Below are 19215 nucleotides of genomic sequence, written 5' to 3' on the forward strand. Positions count from 1 at the left end.
AGGGAGGACACTCAATTCCACTGAAAATGCCAGAATTATAGATCATTAGGTATGACAAAGAGACTAAGATAGGAAACTTAAGGGAAATTAGAGAAAAGATGACAGGCAGATGATGGGAAGGCCAGAAAGTGTTAAAATTTTGACAAATGTGAAAAGGGTTTCATTTTAAACAAATCTGGAAACTATATAGCTTAACAATTCTTGCAAGTTAGAATTTCAAGAATATGTATTATTGTTCATTTACTTTACAACTATGCTCCTTTTGTACTATTTTAGTTTGTTTACTTTCATAACTTTGATAAATACATAGAAAATCTTCAAAATTTGTATCAGCTCTGTTAAATGACCTGTTTAGGCATAGAATGATGATTCAAGTACATGGTGCTTGAGCACAAGGCAAAATATAACTGCAAGCTTAAACTTATCCCTGCTATGATCACAATTAAATACTTGTATATTTTTAACAGATGCTTTGCAATCATAATTGGTGCAATCAGGTTCTGACTCCAAGAAGTTAGTCAAAAGCCTATAATATGCTAACACTAGTTGATGCTTGATCTCTTTGTTTGATCTCTTCTGATTATTTTAAGTTAATGATCAAGAAAATTATGATTAGTTTTATGAAGGTGTTGAGAGATTGGTGGAAACACTAAACAAAACAAAAACATTGTACTGAATTTATTTGCATTTTTGATAAACAGAAGTTTTGAAATACATGAAGTTCACTAAATACATGGAAATTAATAAGCAAAAAACGCTCTCAAATGAAGTCTCTTCCATGAAATTAAAGCATTACAAATCCAACAACGTTCACAATTCTCGCTATTTAAACTTACTGATGACAAAACTGCAAAAGTACTGTCTGCTTTAATGCATCAAGTCTTCTAAGAGGCCCTAAAAATAACATATGGGAAATACTAAAAAGTAAGCTTGCAACATTCTCTTTTGGATCTGGACTCATCACTGTTGTTTGAATGCCTTCTTCTGACTACTTTTCTTTTCATGTTTGCAACTTCGCAAAACTGTGCCACTCCCAGGTCCAAAACACCGATTATGTCACGAAACCACGAAGAGTTGCAGATTACATTTTTAAAGTATACTTGACAAATATCAAGGAAACTATGGATAAACTGTAGGAATTTTAGAATTCTACTTCAGCGGTTTAAGTATTAATTTAAGTTGGTTGGGAGAAATATCGATAGTAGAATCATTTTTAAAAAGAGGGCTAAATTCTGTCATGCTGTATAAGGTACCCACAGGCCTTTTCACCGTCAAGTCTTTACCATGCTTCGTGTTGAAGGTCGAAAACAGGTAAGCTGTAAGTGCATACTGCTCTTGAATTTGTTGAGGAGCTCTTCAAGTAACCTGTCATGATGAAACAGCAGTGAGCTCATGATTCATTCCCAACAGTAAACAATCACATTTTAGTTTATTCAGGGTTGAAATAAAAAAGAAACTTTAAAAAATTGTGATTAATCTTAAATTGCATTGAATATTTAAGTCAGTTCATCTTGGTTTTAATTGCGAATTTAATTGACATAGTACAATGCAGTCTCTGTGTTTGTTTCATTATTGGCATTTGTGGTGTTCATCCACAAAAACCAAATGAAACAAAAATCCTGCTTTCCTTTTACTGAAATAATAAATACAAATGAAACTTGTCCACAAGAAAGTGTATTAGACAGCATAGATTTGAGTTGCGACATATGTTGAGAAAGATGTAAGCTATCTATGGATGGACAAAGCAACCAGAGAGTGGAAGAAGAACTCAGGCTGTGACCTGTGGAAGGGTGGACAGTGGCCAGATAGGGAATCTAAATGCATCTCAGGTTAGGCACACATTCAGAGCTTCACCAAGAGAGCCAAACACAAACTGAGGTAGTGGCCTTGGCAATAAGAGGGGTGGAGAGGAAAATACAGGATTAGGATCTGATCAGGAGTGTTTAACATGAACATCAGCTGTGACCTGTGGTGGGAGGGTGGGCAGTGGTGTAAACTGGAATCAGGATGAAGTCAGTCCCTGGCCAAGATATGAGCTATTTAATCAGATTGCGAAACAACCACAGATTCAAGCAGTGCACCCAGTACTGGAGGAGCAGAAATTGCCACAAGTTAAACAATCCTGACCTCACCATCAAGTCAGCAGATAAAGGGGGTGCAGTGGTAGTCTGGCGCACTGACTTCTACACCACTGAAGCCAGACGCCAACTCAAGGGCACCTCCTCCTACCGACCCCTCGACCATGACCCCACCCCCCCATCACCAAACCATCATCTCCCAGACTATACAGAACCTCAGGAGATCAACCTCATAGTCCAGGAACCCCGCACTGCCCGGTTCTACCTCCTTCCCAAGTTCAATAAACCTGACCATCCTGGCCGACACATTGTCTCAGCATGCTCCTGCCCACTGAACTCATCTCTACCTACCTCGACACTGTCCTATCCCCCTAGTCCAGGAACTCCCCACATACGTTCGAGACACCACCCATGCCCTCCACCTCCTTGAAGACTTGCGTTTCCCCGGCCCCCAATGCCTCATCTTCACCATGGATATTCAATCCATCTACACCTCTATCCGCCACGACCAGGGCCTGCAAGCCCTCCATTTCTTCCTCTCCCGACGTTCCCAACAGTACCCTTCCACCTACACTCTCATTCGTTTGGCCGAACTGGTCCTCACCTTTAACAATTTCTCCTTCGAATCCTCCCACTTCCTCCAGACCAAAGGGGTAGCCATGAGCACTCGGTTGTGCCCCAGCTATGCCTGTCTCTTTGTTGGCCAAGTAGAACAATCCATCTTCCGTAATTATACCGGCACCACTCCCCATCTCTTCTTCTGCTACATTGATGACTGCATTGGCGTCACCTCATGCTCCCGCGAGGAAGTTGAGCAATTCATTAACATCACCAGCACATTCGACCCTGACCTTAAATTTATGTGGACCATCTCTGACAGCTCCCTCCCCTTCCTGGACCTCTCCATCTCCATTAATGACAACCGACTTAACACCGACATTTTTCACAAACCCACCGACTCCCACAGCTACCTGGATTACACTCTTCCCACCCTACCTCCTGCAAAAATGCCATCCCGTATTCCCAATTCCTCCGCCGTATCTGCTCCCAGGAGGATGAGTTCCATCACAGAACACACCAGATGGCCTCCTTCTTTAGAGACCGAAATTTCCCTTCCCACGTTGTTAAAGATGCCCTCCAACACATCTCGTCCACATTCCGCACCTCCGCCCTCAGGCCCCACCCCTCCAACCGTAACAAGGACAGAACTCCCCTTCTACCCTACCAACCTTTGCATAAACTAAATCATCCGCCAACATTTCCGCCACCTCCAAACAGATCCCACCACCAGGGATATATTTCCCTCCCCACCTCTTTCCGCTTTCCGCAAAGACCGTTCCTTCTGTAATTACCTGGTCAGGTCCACACCCGCCAACAACCCACTGTCCCATCCTGGCACCTTCCCCTGCCATCGCAGGAATTGCAAAACCTGCACCCACACCTCCTCCCTCACCTCTATCCAAGGCCCCAAAGGAGCCTTCCACATCCATCAAAGTTTTACCGGCACAGTTCCAGCTCAGCACCGTCCCCATGACCTGTCCTACTGGCATATCTTCTTTTCCACCTATCCACTTCACCCTCCTCTCTGACCTATCACCTTCATCCCACCCACATCCACCCATTGTACTCTACGCTACTTTCTCCCCACCCCCACCCTCCTCTCATTTATCTCTCCACCCTTCAGGCACTCTGCCTGTATTCCTGACGAAGGGCTTTTGCCCGAAACGTCGACTTCCCTGCTCCTCGGATGCTGCCTAACCTGCTGTGCTTTTCCAGCACCACTCTACCCCAGAATCTGGTTTCCTGCATCTGCAGTCATTGTTTTACCTAAACATTACAAATATCAAAGTCATTGTTTTTGATTCACTATAAACATTGCACTAATCCCCCAGTGTTATTCACCTCCCTGGGAACTGAAGACAGAAATAGACTATTTGCTGTTTAGTTTCATACTGAGGTGAGCTTCCAACTGCACATCTGTTAATCACTGAAACTGTCTATTTTCAGATTTGTAACACTGACCAACTCTACTCCTACCACTGCTCATCTAGTGCTGAAACCCTCAACCGTGCCTTAGTTATTTCTTAACCGGACTCATTCAACACAATCCTGGATAATTTAGCATTTTCCATCCTCCATAATCTTAAGATCATGTCAAAATCTGCTGCCTAGGTTCTGACTCACACTAAGTCCTATTCATCCCATATCCTTGTATTTGAGGAGTCTCACTGGTTTTTGGTAAAGAATGCCACCCTAAAAAACAGACTATGTTCTCCAGAATTAATTTAAAAGTATAACAAGCTTTGTTAAAACTTAGTATAACTTACTTTTTATCTGCTCCATTGGAAAGTTGGGGCAGTGCTTCAAGGGCTTGTTTGAAGCTATAGCTAGAGAATCAGAAAGGAAAACAGAGAGAAATACACAGAACTTAGTGTCTAAAATACTTGGAGACATAATACTAAATTAAGGCAACAGATTAAACTTTATTTAACATGGAACAATATTGACTAGGTGAGATCACATAGTTCAAGATTAGTATGGATTAAGAATTTGGCAAATGCTAAGTTAAAAGCAATTATTCTAAACTAAACTATACTGACTATAGGTTTCAGCAGAACTCTAGACAGAACCTAACTAAATGAAATCCATTTATAAAGAGCAGTTAAGTAGATTCTCTAAGTTCTATATGTTCAGAACTGCGATATTTAAAGAATTTATTACAGTTTGGCCAATATATTCGATTTTCTACCCTAAATAGAGTTGTCATAATTCTTTGATCACAATTCAGTACACTGCCCAACACACACAGGAGACAGTGAGGTCTACAAATGCTGGAGATCAGAGTTGAGTGTGTGTTGCTGGAAAAGCACAGCAAGTCAGGCAGCATCCCAGGAGAAGGAGAATCTACTTTTCGGATTGGAGCCCTTCATTCCTGATGCAAGGCTCTGCCCTGAAACATCGATTTTCCTGCTTTTCGGATTATGCCTGACCTGCTGTGCTTTTCTAGCACTACACTCTCAACTCTGTCCAACACACACAAACAATTCTAGAAGCAACTGTGGGCGGCACGGTAGCACAGTGGTTAGCACTGTTGCCTCACAGCGCCAGAGACCCGGGTTCAATTCCCGCCTCAGGCAACTGACTGTGTGGAGTTTGCACGTTCTCCCCGTGTCTGTGTGGGTTTCCTCCGGGTGCTCCGGTTTCCTCCCACAGTCCAAAGATGTGCGGGTTAGGTGAATTGGCCATGCTAAATTGCCCGTAGTGTTAGGTAAGGGGTAAATGTCGGGGTATGGGTGGGTTGCGCTTCGGCGGGTCGGTGTGGACTTGTTGGGCTGGAGGGCCTGTTTCCACACTGTAAGTAATCTAATCTAATCTAATCAAACACTAGATCACTTGATATATTTTCATTTAAAATAAATGATGCTTTACTGCAACCATTAACAAAGTACTTGAGTATCACAGGAGCGGAAGAGTCATCTCACTAAAATGTAAAATGTATATCATCACCACTTAAAACTGACAGCATGAAAAATGCATTTTAAAAGTAATTTGATGGTGATCTGTCAGGTTACACTTAAGACTTTGCACAATTGTACCAGGATATACAAATTCTTGCAACAGTTAAAAAGCTTGAACTGACTGCCAAAAAGCTCTTTTGGAAACAGCAATAATCAAAATGATGAAACTATGACTAAACTTTCCATCTTACTTGCATTCAGGAGTCAGGAATGAGGCAACAGCATCTTTAAGAGCACAAATTTCCAGCCTGGCCTAAAGAAAAAAAAATCTTATTGAGTCATAAAGATATACAACATGGAAACGGACTCTTCAGTCCTACTTGTTCATGCTGAACAGATATCTTCAATTAATTTAGTCCTATTTGCCAGCACTTGGCCCATATCTCCTTAAACCATTCCTAATCATATACCCATCCAGATGCCTTTTAAAATATTGTAATTGTACCAGCCTCCACCACTTCCTCTGGCAGTTCATTCCATACCTGTACCATCCTTTGTGTGAAAAAGTTGCCCCTTAGACTCCACTTTCAAGGAACTATGAACCTGCACTCCAGGGTCTCTTTGTTCAGCAACACTCCCCAGGACCTTACCATTTTAAATGTATAGGTCCTGACCTGATTTGCCTTTCCAAAATGCAGTACTCTTCATTTATCTAAATTAAACTTCATGTGCCACTCCCCGGCCCACTGGCCCATCTGAACAAAATCCTGTTGTATTCTGAGGTCATCTTTACCGCTGTCCCCTACACATTCAATTTTGGTGTCATTTGCAAACTACTAACTATATCTCCAATGTTCACATCCAAATCATTTAAATAAATGGTGAAAAGTAGTGGACGTAACACTGATCCTTGTGGCACAAAAGTAACCTCTGTCTTCTACTTTCGAGCCAGTTCTGTATCCAAATGGTTAGTTCTCCCTGTATTCCATGTGATCTAACCTTGTTAACCAGTCTACCATGAGGAACTTTGTCAAATGTCTTATTGAAGTCCATATAGATCAAGTCCACCACTCTGCCCACAAGAATCCCCTTCATTACTTCTTCAAAAAACTCAAATTAAGTTAGTGAGACATGATTTTCCATGACAAAGCCAAGTTGACTATCCCTAATCGGTCCTTGTCTATCCAAATAGATGTAAATCCTGTCCCTCAGGATTACCTTCAACAACTTGACCATCACCGACGTCAGGCTCACGAGTCTATAGTTCCCTGGCTTCTTCTCACTACCTTTCTTAAGCAGTGGCACCATGTTAGCCAACTGCAGTCTTTTGGCACCTCACCTGTGACTATCGATGATACAAATATAAACAAGCAAGGGTCCCAGCAATCACTACCCGAGCTTCCCACAGAGTTCTACGTACACCTGATTAGATCCTGGGGATTTATTCACCTTTGTGCATTTTAAGACATCCAGTACCACCTCCTCTGTAATATGGAGATTTTTCAAGATGTCACCATCTATTTCCCCGCATTCTATATCCTGTGTCCTTCTCCACAGTAAACACTGATATAAAATACTCACTTAGTAGCTTTATTCTCAACATTCCTTCGAGCTCTGACTCTCATCTAAAACGTGCATGCAATGTTATGCTGTCATATTAAATAATATCATTATTCTGTATGATCCTCTCATTCTTGAGGTTGGTACTTTTAATACAGTTGAGCTGTGCTGTGAGACACAGTACATCATATAGCTACCAAACTTCATATTTACAACATATGGCTTGAGCAGAAATCACTGAACCATACCTTCTAATCCAATTAGTAAAACATGGAACTATTTGATGACTATATGGAACATAAAGTGGAATAATATCTTGTGATCTAAAATAATGGTGTGCAGAGGGCAATTTGAAAGCCTGCAGATGACACAATCTTAGAAGAATAGTAAATTGTGCGGAGAACAATACAGAACTTCAGAAGGACATGCACAATTTGGCGGAGTAGGCAGATAAGTGGAAGTTAAATTTCAATGCAAAGAAGTGAGAGATGATGCAGTTTGATTGGAAAAACATTGAAAGACAACATTAAAATGCAAGTACAATTCTAAAGGGGGTGCAGGGGCAGAGGAACCTGGGTATACATATCATTGAAAATGGTAGGATAGGTAAACAGAGCAGTAAATAAAACATCAGCTTTATTAATACAGATACATTGTGTGAAGAGATCATACTGAATTTGTATTTGACCTTAACTGTGTACAGTTCTGGGAGTAAAAAATGAGGTCTGCAGATGCTGGAGATCACAGCTGCAAATGTGTTGCTGGTCAAAGCACAGCAGGTTAGGCAGCATCTCAGGAATAGAGAATTCGACGTTTCGAGCAGGAGCCCTTCATCAGGACTTCCTGATGAAGGGCTCATGCTCGAAACGTCGAATTCTCTATTCCTGAGATGCTGCCTAACCTGCTGTGCTTTGACCAGCAACACATTTGCAGTACAGTTCTGGGAGTCATGTTATAGAAAGGATTCGAACACAATGGAGAGTGTGCAGAAGTGGTTTAAAGAATGGTTCCAGGGTTGAAGAACTTCAGTTATGAGGACAGAGTGAAGAAGTTGGGGATTGTTCTTCCTGAAGAGAAGCCAGTTAAGAGTAGATCTGATACAGGTCTTCAAAATCATGTGTGGGCTGGAGAGTTGACTTGAAGAAAATGTTCCTGCTCATAAAAGGAACAAAAACACGGGTATAAATTTAAATGAGCTGCAAAAGAAGCAAGGATGAAGTGAGGAAAGCATTTTCACACAGTGAGTAGCTAGGGTGTGGAATGCAATGCCTGGAAGTGGAGGGGAGACAAGTTCAATTGAGATATTCAAAAGGAGAATGGATGACTATTTGGATGAAGTTAACATGCAAGGGTGTGGGGAAAAGGCAGAGGTTCTGCACTAGGTAAAGATGCTCATCTAACAAGTGTTCTAACATGTGTGATTCTGTGGTAATGGGAAAATTCATCCTGTATTATATGAATTCTAGTATCAAGGGTCAATCAAATCATACAACATCATGCATAAAACAAGTGGTGGGGAAACTCAGCAGGTCTGGCAGTATCTGTGGACAGAGAAACACAGTTAATGTTTTGAGTCCAGTATGACAACCCTTTAGAAGGATCTTTATCGGTCTAATTTCGCCAGCACTTTCTGCTTTTATTTCAGACCTCCAGCACCCGCAGTATTTTGCTTGCATATAATCTTATGCTGGCTTTACAAATCTAGCATTGGTTCAAAGTTAACATGTCAATAGATGGATGAAGAATCAGGATGGCATGGCAAATTTGATGCCTACATATTGGTAATGCGTACTTTAATTTCTCCACAAGGGCAATCACCAATTTCATTATCTCACCAAGTAGCAAAAGATAGAAGACTGGAGGTCAGAAAGGAAAACAGAGAGCAAGTTACATTGCAGTTCCGTATGTCTATGATGGTCGATTCCATATACCTAATGAACAAAAATGATAACACACCACCAACTGGAACAGAAGTTCAATATGTAGGTGTTTTAAAATATGTATTTTTCTAAATCCCATTTGTCTCCTACTTCTTCAACCTGATATACAATGATTAATATTAAGCTTTAACCTGATCCATTATAGATTCAAGTTAAAATGCCTTCTTTCAAACGTCACTTCTGAAGTGACATCCTTCTTCAAAACAACACAAAAACTGTAGGTCAGTTATTTTAAAATCTGCTTTTGGGAAAATGCTAGAGTCTACCAAAAAGATTTAATAGCTGTGCATTTAGACATATATAATATAATCAAGCAAGAGTCAGCTTGACTTCATGAAGGGGTAATTATGCTTGATATGTTTACTAGAAATCTTTGAAGCAGTGAGAAGCAGGATAGATAAAGGGGAACTAGTGGATGCAGTATATTTAGATTTCCAGCAGGTGTTTGAAAAGTTACCACATGTTAAGCTACTGAAAAGAGTCCAGGGTGTTGAGTAGTATATTGACATGAATAGCGGATTGGCTAACTAACAGAAAATAGAGAATTGGAATAAGGGAGGCATTTTCTGGATTGTAACCCATAACTGGGGAGTTGCACGGGGATCAATGCTGGGGACACAAAAATTACATTATATATTGAATTGAATGAAGGAAGTTTTGTACGATCACCACATTTGCGGATAACACAAAAATAAATGGGTAGGCAATTGGTGAGGAAAATACAAAGAGTCTGCAGAGGGATGTAGACAAGTTAGGTGAGTGGGCAAAACATTGGCAGGTGGAATATAATGGGTGAAAATGTGAAGTTATGCACATTGGCAGAAAGAATAGAGGAGTTGAATATTATTTAAATTAAGAAAGACAGAAAATTCTTCATCTCAAAGGAATTTGGGAGTTCTCATGCATAAAGTAAAAGATTTAGCGTCCAAGTTCAACAGGTAACAGGAAAGGCAAATAAATGTTGGGCTTTCTTTCAAAAGGAATGGAATATGAAAATAGGGAAGCCTTGCTGAAACTAAACAAAACACTAGTTGGAGCACACCTAGAATATTATGAACAGTTTTGGTTCCCTTACCTCAGAGGAAATATATTGGCATCGCAAGCAGACCCGAAAGGTTCATAAGATTGACCCTGAATATGGAGGGATTTTCTTACAAGGAGAAATTGAATAGATTTGGCCTGTACAGGTGGACAAAAATAAAAGGAGCCCTTATTGAAACATATAAGACTCTAAAGGGGCTTTGATAGGACAGAGAGCTAGAGGTTGTTTCCCCTTGTGAGAGTATGTAGCATGAGTGGCATAATCTTTGAGTAAGCGGTCACTCATTTAAGAGAGAAATTAGTAATAATTTCATCTCACAAAAGGTAGTAAATCTATGGAATTCTTTAAATTAGATGGCATAGAGGCTGGGTCATTAAGTATATTCAAGATTGAGATAGACAGATTTTGTTTAATCAGTAAGGGAATCAACGGTGAAAGAAAAAAAGGCAGAAAGTGAAGCAGAGCCATAATCTCATTGAATGGCAAAGCAGACTTGATGAGCCAAATGGCTTATTTCTGTTCCTACATTTTCTGGTCTATATATTAGACCAACAATATCTGTAGTTATGTCTAATATTAATCTCATTAGTAATCAAGAGCAAATAATCTTCTAAGTTTCAGCTTTAGTGGTGCTACCCACCACAGGAGTCCTGGTCAATATTTATCATCAAGCAAGATCAGTTAGAAAAAGATTGTCTACTCATTATCACATTATCTTAGTTACACTGAGAAAGTACTCAAATGGCTGCAAAATGCTTCAGAACTTTAAGCTTTTTTTTATGTTATTCATTGACAGTTGGCATCACTGGTAAGGCTAGCATAGTCACCCATTGGACTGAGGGGCATGCTAGGCCATTTCAGAAGGCATACAAGAGTCAACCATATTGCTTTTGGTCTGGAGACTCGTGCTGACCACCACAGTTAAGGATTGGTAGACATTCTTCCTTAAAGGACATGAGAATAGAGAGGGTTTTACAATAATCAATGATGGTTGTTATAATCACCATTACTGAGAACAGCTTTCTATTCCAGATTTATTTTTTGAATTTCAATTCCACTTGCTGCTATGGTAAGACTTGAACTCATATCCCCAAAGCATTCACCTGGGGTTCTGGATTACTAGTCAGAATTTTAGAATCATAGAATTTCATAGTACATAAAGAGGGCCCATCATTTCTGTACTGGTTCCCAAAAAAGCTACCCAACTAGTCCCATTCTTCAGCCCTAAAATCTGTAGCTCTCTAAATTTCAAATATATATTCAGTTCTCTTTTAAAATCTACTATGGAATCTGACTCCACCACTGTCCCAGGCAGCGCATTCCAAACACTAACAACTCTTAGTAAAGAAGCTTTTTCTCATCTCACTCCCAACAGTCTTGTTTACAATCTTGAAATTGTGATCCTCCGTTACAGACATATCAACTAGTGGAAACAGAATCCTTCATTAATTGTTCACAATTTTGAACACCTCAATAAGGTCACATCTTAAATCTTGTCTGTTCCAGGGAGAACAAGTGCAATTTCCCTAATCTTTCCTGTATCTAAAATTCCTCATTCCTGGTACTATTCTCAAAAATCTTAGAAAATGTACCCAAAAATGAACACAAGACTCCAAATATGGTTTGACCAATTACTTGTGGACACGTAGCATCACTTCCTTGCATCTCCTCTACTTATAGACCCAAGGATCCTATAAGCCTTCTTATTAAGTATTTCAACATACCTGACCATCTTCAAAGAATTATGCACTTGAACCCTGAGATTTTCTCTACTCCTGTACTCCCCACAAAGTTGTATCTTTGAGCCTGTAGTGTTTCTCCATATTTTTCTATTTCAAAATGCATTACTTCACATTTCAAATGCACAAAAATTCATATGCCAGCCAACAGCTCATTTGGCCAACTTGTCAATGTTTCTCTGAAGTCACTCAGCATCTTCACAATTTACTATTATTCCTAGCTTAGTACCATCTTCAACTTTAGAGATTTTGCCCTCCCCATCTTCGAATCATTTATGTGAATCAAATAAGTGAAGGGTTCTTACACCGATCCCTTGAGAACACCACTTTCAACTTGTCTCTAGTCTGAGAAATGCCCATCTATATCTTCCCTGTTTCCTAATGTCTATCCAACTTCGAATCCATGTTGCCAGGACTCATCAATCCCAAACATTTTTAATTTGCTAACCAACCTGCCATGTGGCACCAGACCAAATGCTTTCTGAAAGTCTAAATATACAACATCCACAGCACTACCCTCATCCACTGTCTTTGTTATCTCATCAAAAACCTCAAATAAATATGTCAGACATGACCTGCTCTTGACAAAGCTACGTTGATTGGCCAGTATTAACTTATTTCTCTCGAAGCGTATATTTACCTTATCCTGTATTATGGCCTCCATCAATTTTCCTTTTATTGATGTCAAGCTGGCAGGTCTGTAATTTCCTGGGTTATCCTTTGCCCTTTTCATAAACAATGGTGTCACATTTGCAAGCCTCCTGTCCCCGGGGACTAATCTTGTGTTCAACCAGGACTAAAAAATTTCACGAACTGGCTCTGCAATTTGCTCCTTTACCTCTCTCATCAATCTAGGATCCATTCCACCTGGGCCTGGCAACTTCTCTACCTCAAATGCTCCAGCCTTTTTAGTACCTTTTCATTAACTATCATTGTACTGTTCAGTTGCTCAGCACTCAGGTTTTCAACTTGGCCAGTGTCACAAACTTCTACTGTTGTAAAGGCAGAAACAAAGTTTTGATTTACTACCTCTGCCATACCCTTTGCTTCACTTAGCAGTTTACCCTGCTTGTTCCCTACGGGCCCCACTCCATCAGTCACTAATCTTTTACTATTATTATGGCTGAAGAACATTTTACAACTTTTTTTTAAGCACAGCCTGCCATCCTTTCCTCACTGCTTTCCTTATTTCAGTGTTGGCCTTTCTCCTGGTTTTGAGATACCCTGATTTCTATTGCTTTTATTATTCCCGTATGCATCATGTCTCCTTAGCAGCATGATGGCTTGGTGGTTAGCACTGCTGTCTCACTGCGCCAGGAACCCGCATGCAATTCCAGTCTCTGGTGATGGTCTGTATGGAGTTTGCACATTCTCCCAGTGTTTGTGTGGGTTTCCTCCAGATGCTCCGGTTCCCTCCCACAGTCCAAAGATGTGCAGGTTAGGCGGATTAGCAATGCTAAATTACCCACAATATCCAGGGATGTGCAGGCTGGGTGGATTAGCCATGGGAAATGAGGTTAGGGATTGGGAAATTTCATCCTGTATTATATGCATTCTAGTATCATGGATTAATCAAATTATATAGCATCATGCATAAAAACAAGAGAAAGGGTAAGGGGGTAGGATGGGATGCTCTTCGGAGCAGTGGTGTGGATTTGTTGGGTCAAATGACCTGCTTCCACGTTGTAAGGATTCTATCATTATTTTTTCATCAATATTCTTACTCATCCAGGGTACCCTAGCTTTGGATACCTCATTTATTTCTCATGGGTATTTACTTAGCTTGCACCCTATTTATCTATCTTTAAGTCTTTCATTTTTCATCCACTGTTTTATCTATCAAAATGCATTTGTAACCAGCCTGCTTCAATTTAACTTTTAGACCCCTAAAATCTGCCCTTTTATAGTTTAGATCTTAACTATTGACTGCTTTTTATCCTTTTCCAACGTAATATTGAATCTTAATTAAGATCACTCTTTCCCAAATATTCTGATGTTCTCCACTTAGCCTGCCTCAATACCTAGCACCAGATCCAATACAGCTTTCCTCCTTTATAGGACCAGAAATGTACTGATCCACAAAGTTCTCCTGCACACATTGCAAGAATTCATTCCCTTCTGTGCCCCATACTCTATCTTTTTCTCAATTTACCCTAGGGTAATTGAAATCACCAACTATTACAACTCTACTTGTCCTGCAGGTTTCCATAAACTGCCTACGAATGCTCCCTTCTACTTCTTCCATATTTATTTAGAGGTCTATATTCAATATCCATACAGGTCACTACTCCTTTCCTGTTACTCACTTCCAAACAAAGATTCTCATTCAGGTACTGCATCTCATTTGATCAAAACAGCTGCAGCACCTCCTTTTTTTTTGTTCACGTACCCAGCTTCTACTAAAAAGTGGGATGTTAAGTAACAAGAATATATACTTATAACTGGGGATGTTAAGGAAGAAGTCCTGTTCTGGCTTCAGTCACATCTGTCATTGCTATTGTACAGCAATTTCTGCTTCCAATTCCCCAAATTTGTTTCCTATATTCCATGCATTTACATACATACAATTTCACCCTGCCCTTATCTCTTTCTTGTCCATTGGAAGGTAGCCCCTCTATGATCACAAGCCTTCCCTCACTTTATTTTCACCATTCCTCATCTTCTCTGTTTTGGCCTCACTAGTTCTTCTAAAACTAGGCTTATTAGTTATCGCACATCCATGCCTTACAAGTTTAAATTCATTCTCACTATTTTCTGGAACATTACATTCCCATTCCTACCAGGAAGAAAGCTGTACTGGATCCAGTCCTAGTCTTGGTGACAGCACAATCTTTCCTATTATGAAAGTAGTGGCCATGATTTGGAGGTGCCGGTGTTGGACTGGGGTGGGCAAAGTTAAAAAACACACACCAGGCTATAGTCCAACAGGTTTATTTGAAGCGCTGTTCTTTCATCGGGTGGTTTAATGGTGAAAGTAGTGTAAGATTTTATATAAAGTAAGTTCTTCCTTTATGTTAATCTCAGATGAATTTTCAAGATTTATATATATTATATATATAGCAGAGTTCAGAAGTACTGTCAATTCAAAATGCAATTGAAGCTTGTAAACATAACCATATCCTCAGCAAAATCTTAATGGGACAGACATCAAAAGCAAACTGTCTCATTTATAGCAGGTGCAGTCATTCCTAAATTCTTGCTATATATGCAGTTCTGATACTGTTCAGGTTGCAGAGCTCTACAACACTGTTTAACTTGCAGATCTTAAATTAGTTGTGATGTGATGATAAACTATTGGGCACTGCATTAACAGTCCTCTGATAAGTGACATAGGAACACATTAGTTTTGGCTGAAACTGAAAGCATTACCAACTGGATACCCAGTGTTTGCAATATCTCCCTGAAGCCAAGAGTGAGTCTTAGCTCCTTCACTGGATGATAAAGCACCAGATCTAAATGCTTTCATGTAACAACCTTATCTTCTAAGGGCTGTTGCACCACAGACCACATAATAGTGTAAGGTAACAGATGCCATGAACCGTTACATACTGTTTCTAATTTAGTAAGTTTTTTTGCTAATTAGCTAAGTGATTCAAGTACCAATGTGAAAAATAACTATATACATTAAAAAACAACAGAAGTGACCGAACTCACTTTTTTCTCATATTTCCAAAACTTGGAGAAAATAAGCATTGCTGTTCTAATACTTAATTATTTTAAGCATATTTTCCACTATCTTGAGTATGACTGTCACTTTCAATTTGTCAGCCAAAACATGACCACACGTGATTAGCTAAGATTTTCTCATTGTAATTTGTCAAAACGTGCTTTGTTGAAACCACTTTAGGATAATCAGACAATTGCTGCTGTGACTGCTGCTAGGGTTTAAAAGTGGTTTAGATTAGATTGCCTATTCAAAGGAGTTTCAAATGATACAAACTAACTAGTATTTCACTGTGATAGGATGTGTAGCTCTTCTGAGATTAACTACAAGACAAAAAGCATTTCCAGAGGAATGATCAAAGGTTGGCCTCCATCCAGTTCAGAATGATTTGAGGCCAGCCATTATCTATTGAGATTGGAAAATGGACTACATCAGAGCACCTTGGACAAGTTACAAAGATGTGACTTTTGCGCATCAACCTAAAAACCTGAAAGTAACTGCAAATCATATAAGCTGCACAATGTACAAAGTACTTTCTTATGGGCTTGGGCGATGAAAGGGAAGATGGCAAGGATATGAACTGTGGACTGCATTTTGATCATAGTGATCAGAAGGTCAAAGGTTGTGGACACTATTGCCATTTGTCACTTGGAGCAGCAGTTACTTTCTGCAGCATACCACAATCCATTGTGTTGGATCCTTTATATTTACCCAAGAGAGAATGCTTCTGTTTAACATCAATCTTCAAAATGCAGACCTCAGTCAGAAAAGCAGTCCTTCAGAACTTCAAGTTTCAGAATTAAGTTCCAAAGATAAGAACTGCTAAACCTAAACCTGGCTCACACAAGAACAAGAGTCATAATTTCAAAGACAGAAGAACGCAGTTATTTGTACAGAGGACAATGGACTGGAATGGGAATGCTACTGAATTAATGAAAGTTTATGCAAGGAACGACGGACACTAAATGGACCTGTTTCTACAATTAATCAATAAATAGGTTTGGCACTGATATCTCTCAGCTGGTAATTCCTTGGAATGGAGATAGGTTGGGGAAAATAAATGGTTTGGCAAAACTTATCTATCTTCTTTTGCCTGTGGTGGACAGGAAAGGGTGGACTGGTGCCTCGGGTAAATCAAGCAATAGCAGAGCTGGTTTCCTAATTTCACTGATTGGTTCATAAATTATATATTAAGTGAAGGAAAGTCCAAACTAACGCTAAGTAGTTTGATTCTAAAATACTTGTGATGTTCAGGTAAACAGAATTATGGGATGTAAAGTGGGGGTGGAGGAAGAAATGTAAAGTAAAAAATCATATTTAAATGGAAATGATAACTGAAAAATGTTCAAATATGGAATTGGCTAATTAAGGTTTGCATAAAAGACCAGAACAGTCCAGATGTATTTTGCTGTGGGCTTTAGGCTGTTCAGATTGTAAAATCTTTATGCAAGTGCATGACATCTACACCACTGCATTTAGACACACCTTTCTCCTCATCTAGTACAAAGATCCACAAGACAGGAACTCTGGTTTCATTCTGGTTCAAAAATCAACATCTGAACAAAACCTTCTGAGGGATGGGGGTGGGGATGTGGTTTAACTCTTCACAATCTTAGGTTTGACTTTAGTTTGCACACTCATTCTAGTATCAAAGCCATTCACAATCTAAATTTGCAACTGGATTATTACATTTTCAAACCTGCATTTGGATCTTACTAGTTTTAACTACTTAATAAATTCCCAAGCTATTACCTAGGGACAAGAGTACAAAGCAACTACTGAGGTTTAACCTATCTGTAAAGAGTTTCCGCACTATGGTATACAATCTATATCACTAATTAAAATTGAATGTCACAAAATAATGTAATTTAACAAAGCATGTTTTAAAATGTCTATGCATATAAAGAACTAATCTGGCTAATTTTAAAATTGAGCTGAATGAACTAAAGCAAAGGCTAGTATAGTAACACTGATCAACCATTCAGAGACAGTAGAGTTTTTTTTAATGTAATGCATTATAACCAAAGTCAAAATAAAATTTAGCCAAGTAAATGAATGAAACTTTAGTACTCTAATACCTGCAACGCTCCATTTCGGCTGAAAGATGACACACATTGCATCAGTCGGCTCATTTCTTCAGTAACAGCTTCTATAATTCGTGAAAGAACCCTTGGGACAAGTTCCTTAGAAATTGTAAACACCTATAAATACATAAAAATATTTTATTGAGATAGGATGTTAGCTTACTTAATGCATTATGATCATCTTTTACCTTGAAGAGAATTTCAACTTCCAAATACCATTTGGAAAATACAGTCTGGGCAGCAGAAAAGTTACGTATGCAGTTCCTTTTTACGTATGCCATATCTCACATACTATTGTATAAGTCATCATCTTAAATTCCCGTCTTTGCATATCCCTATTTTTTTTACCATTATCATATAAAACTTCATATTGGGTAAGAACTGGTCACTGCTTTTTATCCTATTCACCCTCTCAGCCATCACAACCCATTACTGCCTCTCTTTTCAGAATGCCTATTCTCGTGAACAAAAGTCCTGCCATCCATTGTGGATGAGTGTATGATATCATGGTCTTGATGGAAAATTGGTAAAGGCTGATGACAGCTTTCTCTCTAAACAAGGCCTTCTTGCCTCGTTGCGACTTCCACATGCCTCACACAAACTGCCATGGTATCTATGCTGATCTCATCAACAAATTATATTTACGTTTGTTTCCCCAATTCTCTGGCATACTTTTCTTTTTTCATTATTTCTCTCTCTCTCCCTCTTCTACCACTCAAACTTTATATACAACCCCTATTCGATACTGCTATCTAATTTGTTTGTATCTTCTTCATTCTGTCTCTACAGCAAGAAACTTCTCATCATTTTCAACCTCCACCCCAAGTCATCAAGCTTCCTGTCCTAAGTTCAATGCACTCCTATTCTCTGTCAATCTCTCACTTCATATAATGCCTCCTGCTCTACCCTTTTGACTTTGCCATCTCAATATTCCCTCACTATTCCCATTCCACCAGTCCCATATAAGGGTGCCCTAATTATTTCCTGTATCTACCATCCATTGTTTTCTCCTTTTCCAACCAAAGTTCACACCTGTATCCATCATTGGAAAACACCTCCCCCCAAACGCCACAACAGCACTTTCAAATGTGGTGCTCTATTCATCACTGCATGTCTGCTGCCACCAATCTGTTCAATCCTGCCCCATCGCCACCTCTGATACCCTTGTCGCCATTAAAAGTCTAAAACTGTATCAATCTCTTTCCTGAATATATTCAGTCACTTGAACTCCATACCCTTCTATGATAGGGATTTCCTGAGTGAATAAATATTTCCTCTTCTCAATCCTAAATGATCTACCCTCTCTCCTGAGACTGCGTCCCCTTGTTCTGGACGTCACAAACAGTAAATATATCCTCTCTGCATCTAGACTGTCCAGCCTGTTAGAATTTAGATGTTTCAATAATATCTCCTCTTATCCTTTTGAACGTTAGTGAAAAAAGGCACAGATGAACCAATCTGTCCTCAAGAGGACAGTCCTACCATCCCCAGTATCAGCCTGGTGGAGCTCCACTATATTTCCTCTATGTCAAATATATTTTTTCTAAAGTAGGAAAGTCAAAACTGCATGCAATCCTTCAGGTATTATCTCACCAAGTGCAGCATTTTATCCCTACCTCTGAGCTCAAATGTTCTTGAAATGAAGGCAAA

The 19215-nt window shown here is 39.5% G+C and overlaps 1 protein-coding gene across 2 annotated transcripts in view; it reads right to left on the reverse strand.

Moving 5' to 3' along the window:
- Window positions 1-725: 725 nt before the first annotated feature.
- The window catches only part of exoc2 (exocyst complex component 2), a 322358-nt gene continuing 303868 nt past the window's right edge, over window positions 726-19215 (reverse strand). For both annotated transcript variants that reach the window (XM_060850316.1, XM_060850315.1), the window contains exons 25-28: window positions 17560-17682; window positions 5788-5849; window positions 4406-4465; window positions 726-1365 (exon numbers count right to left, since the gene is read on the reverse strand). In XM_060850316.1, the coding sequence (XP_060706299.1) occupies window positions 1272-1365; window positions 4406-4465; window positions 5788-5849; window positions 17560-17682 (339 nt within the window). In that variant the 3' untranslated portion in view covers window positions 726-1271. The remainder of the gene's footprint in view (window positions 1366-4405; window positions 4466-5787; window positions 5850-17559; window positions 17683-19215) is intronic.

The sequence above is a fragment of the Hemiscyllium ocellatum genome, chromosome 34, assembly GCF_020745735.1.
Source record: "Hemiscyllium ocellatum isolate sHemOce1 chromosome 34, sHemOce1.pat.X.cur, whole genome shotgun sequence".
In the NCBI taxonomy this organism is placed as follows: domain Eukaryota; kingdom Metazoa; phylum Chordata; class Chondrichthyes; order Orectolobiformes; family Hemiscylliidae; genus Hemiscyllium; species Hemiscyllium ocellatum.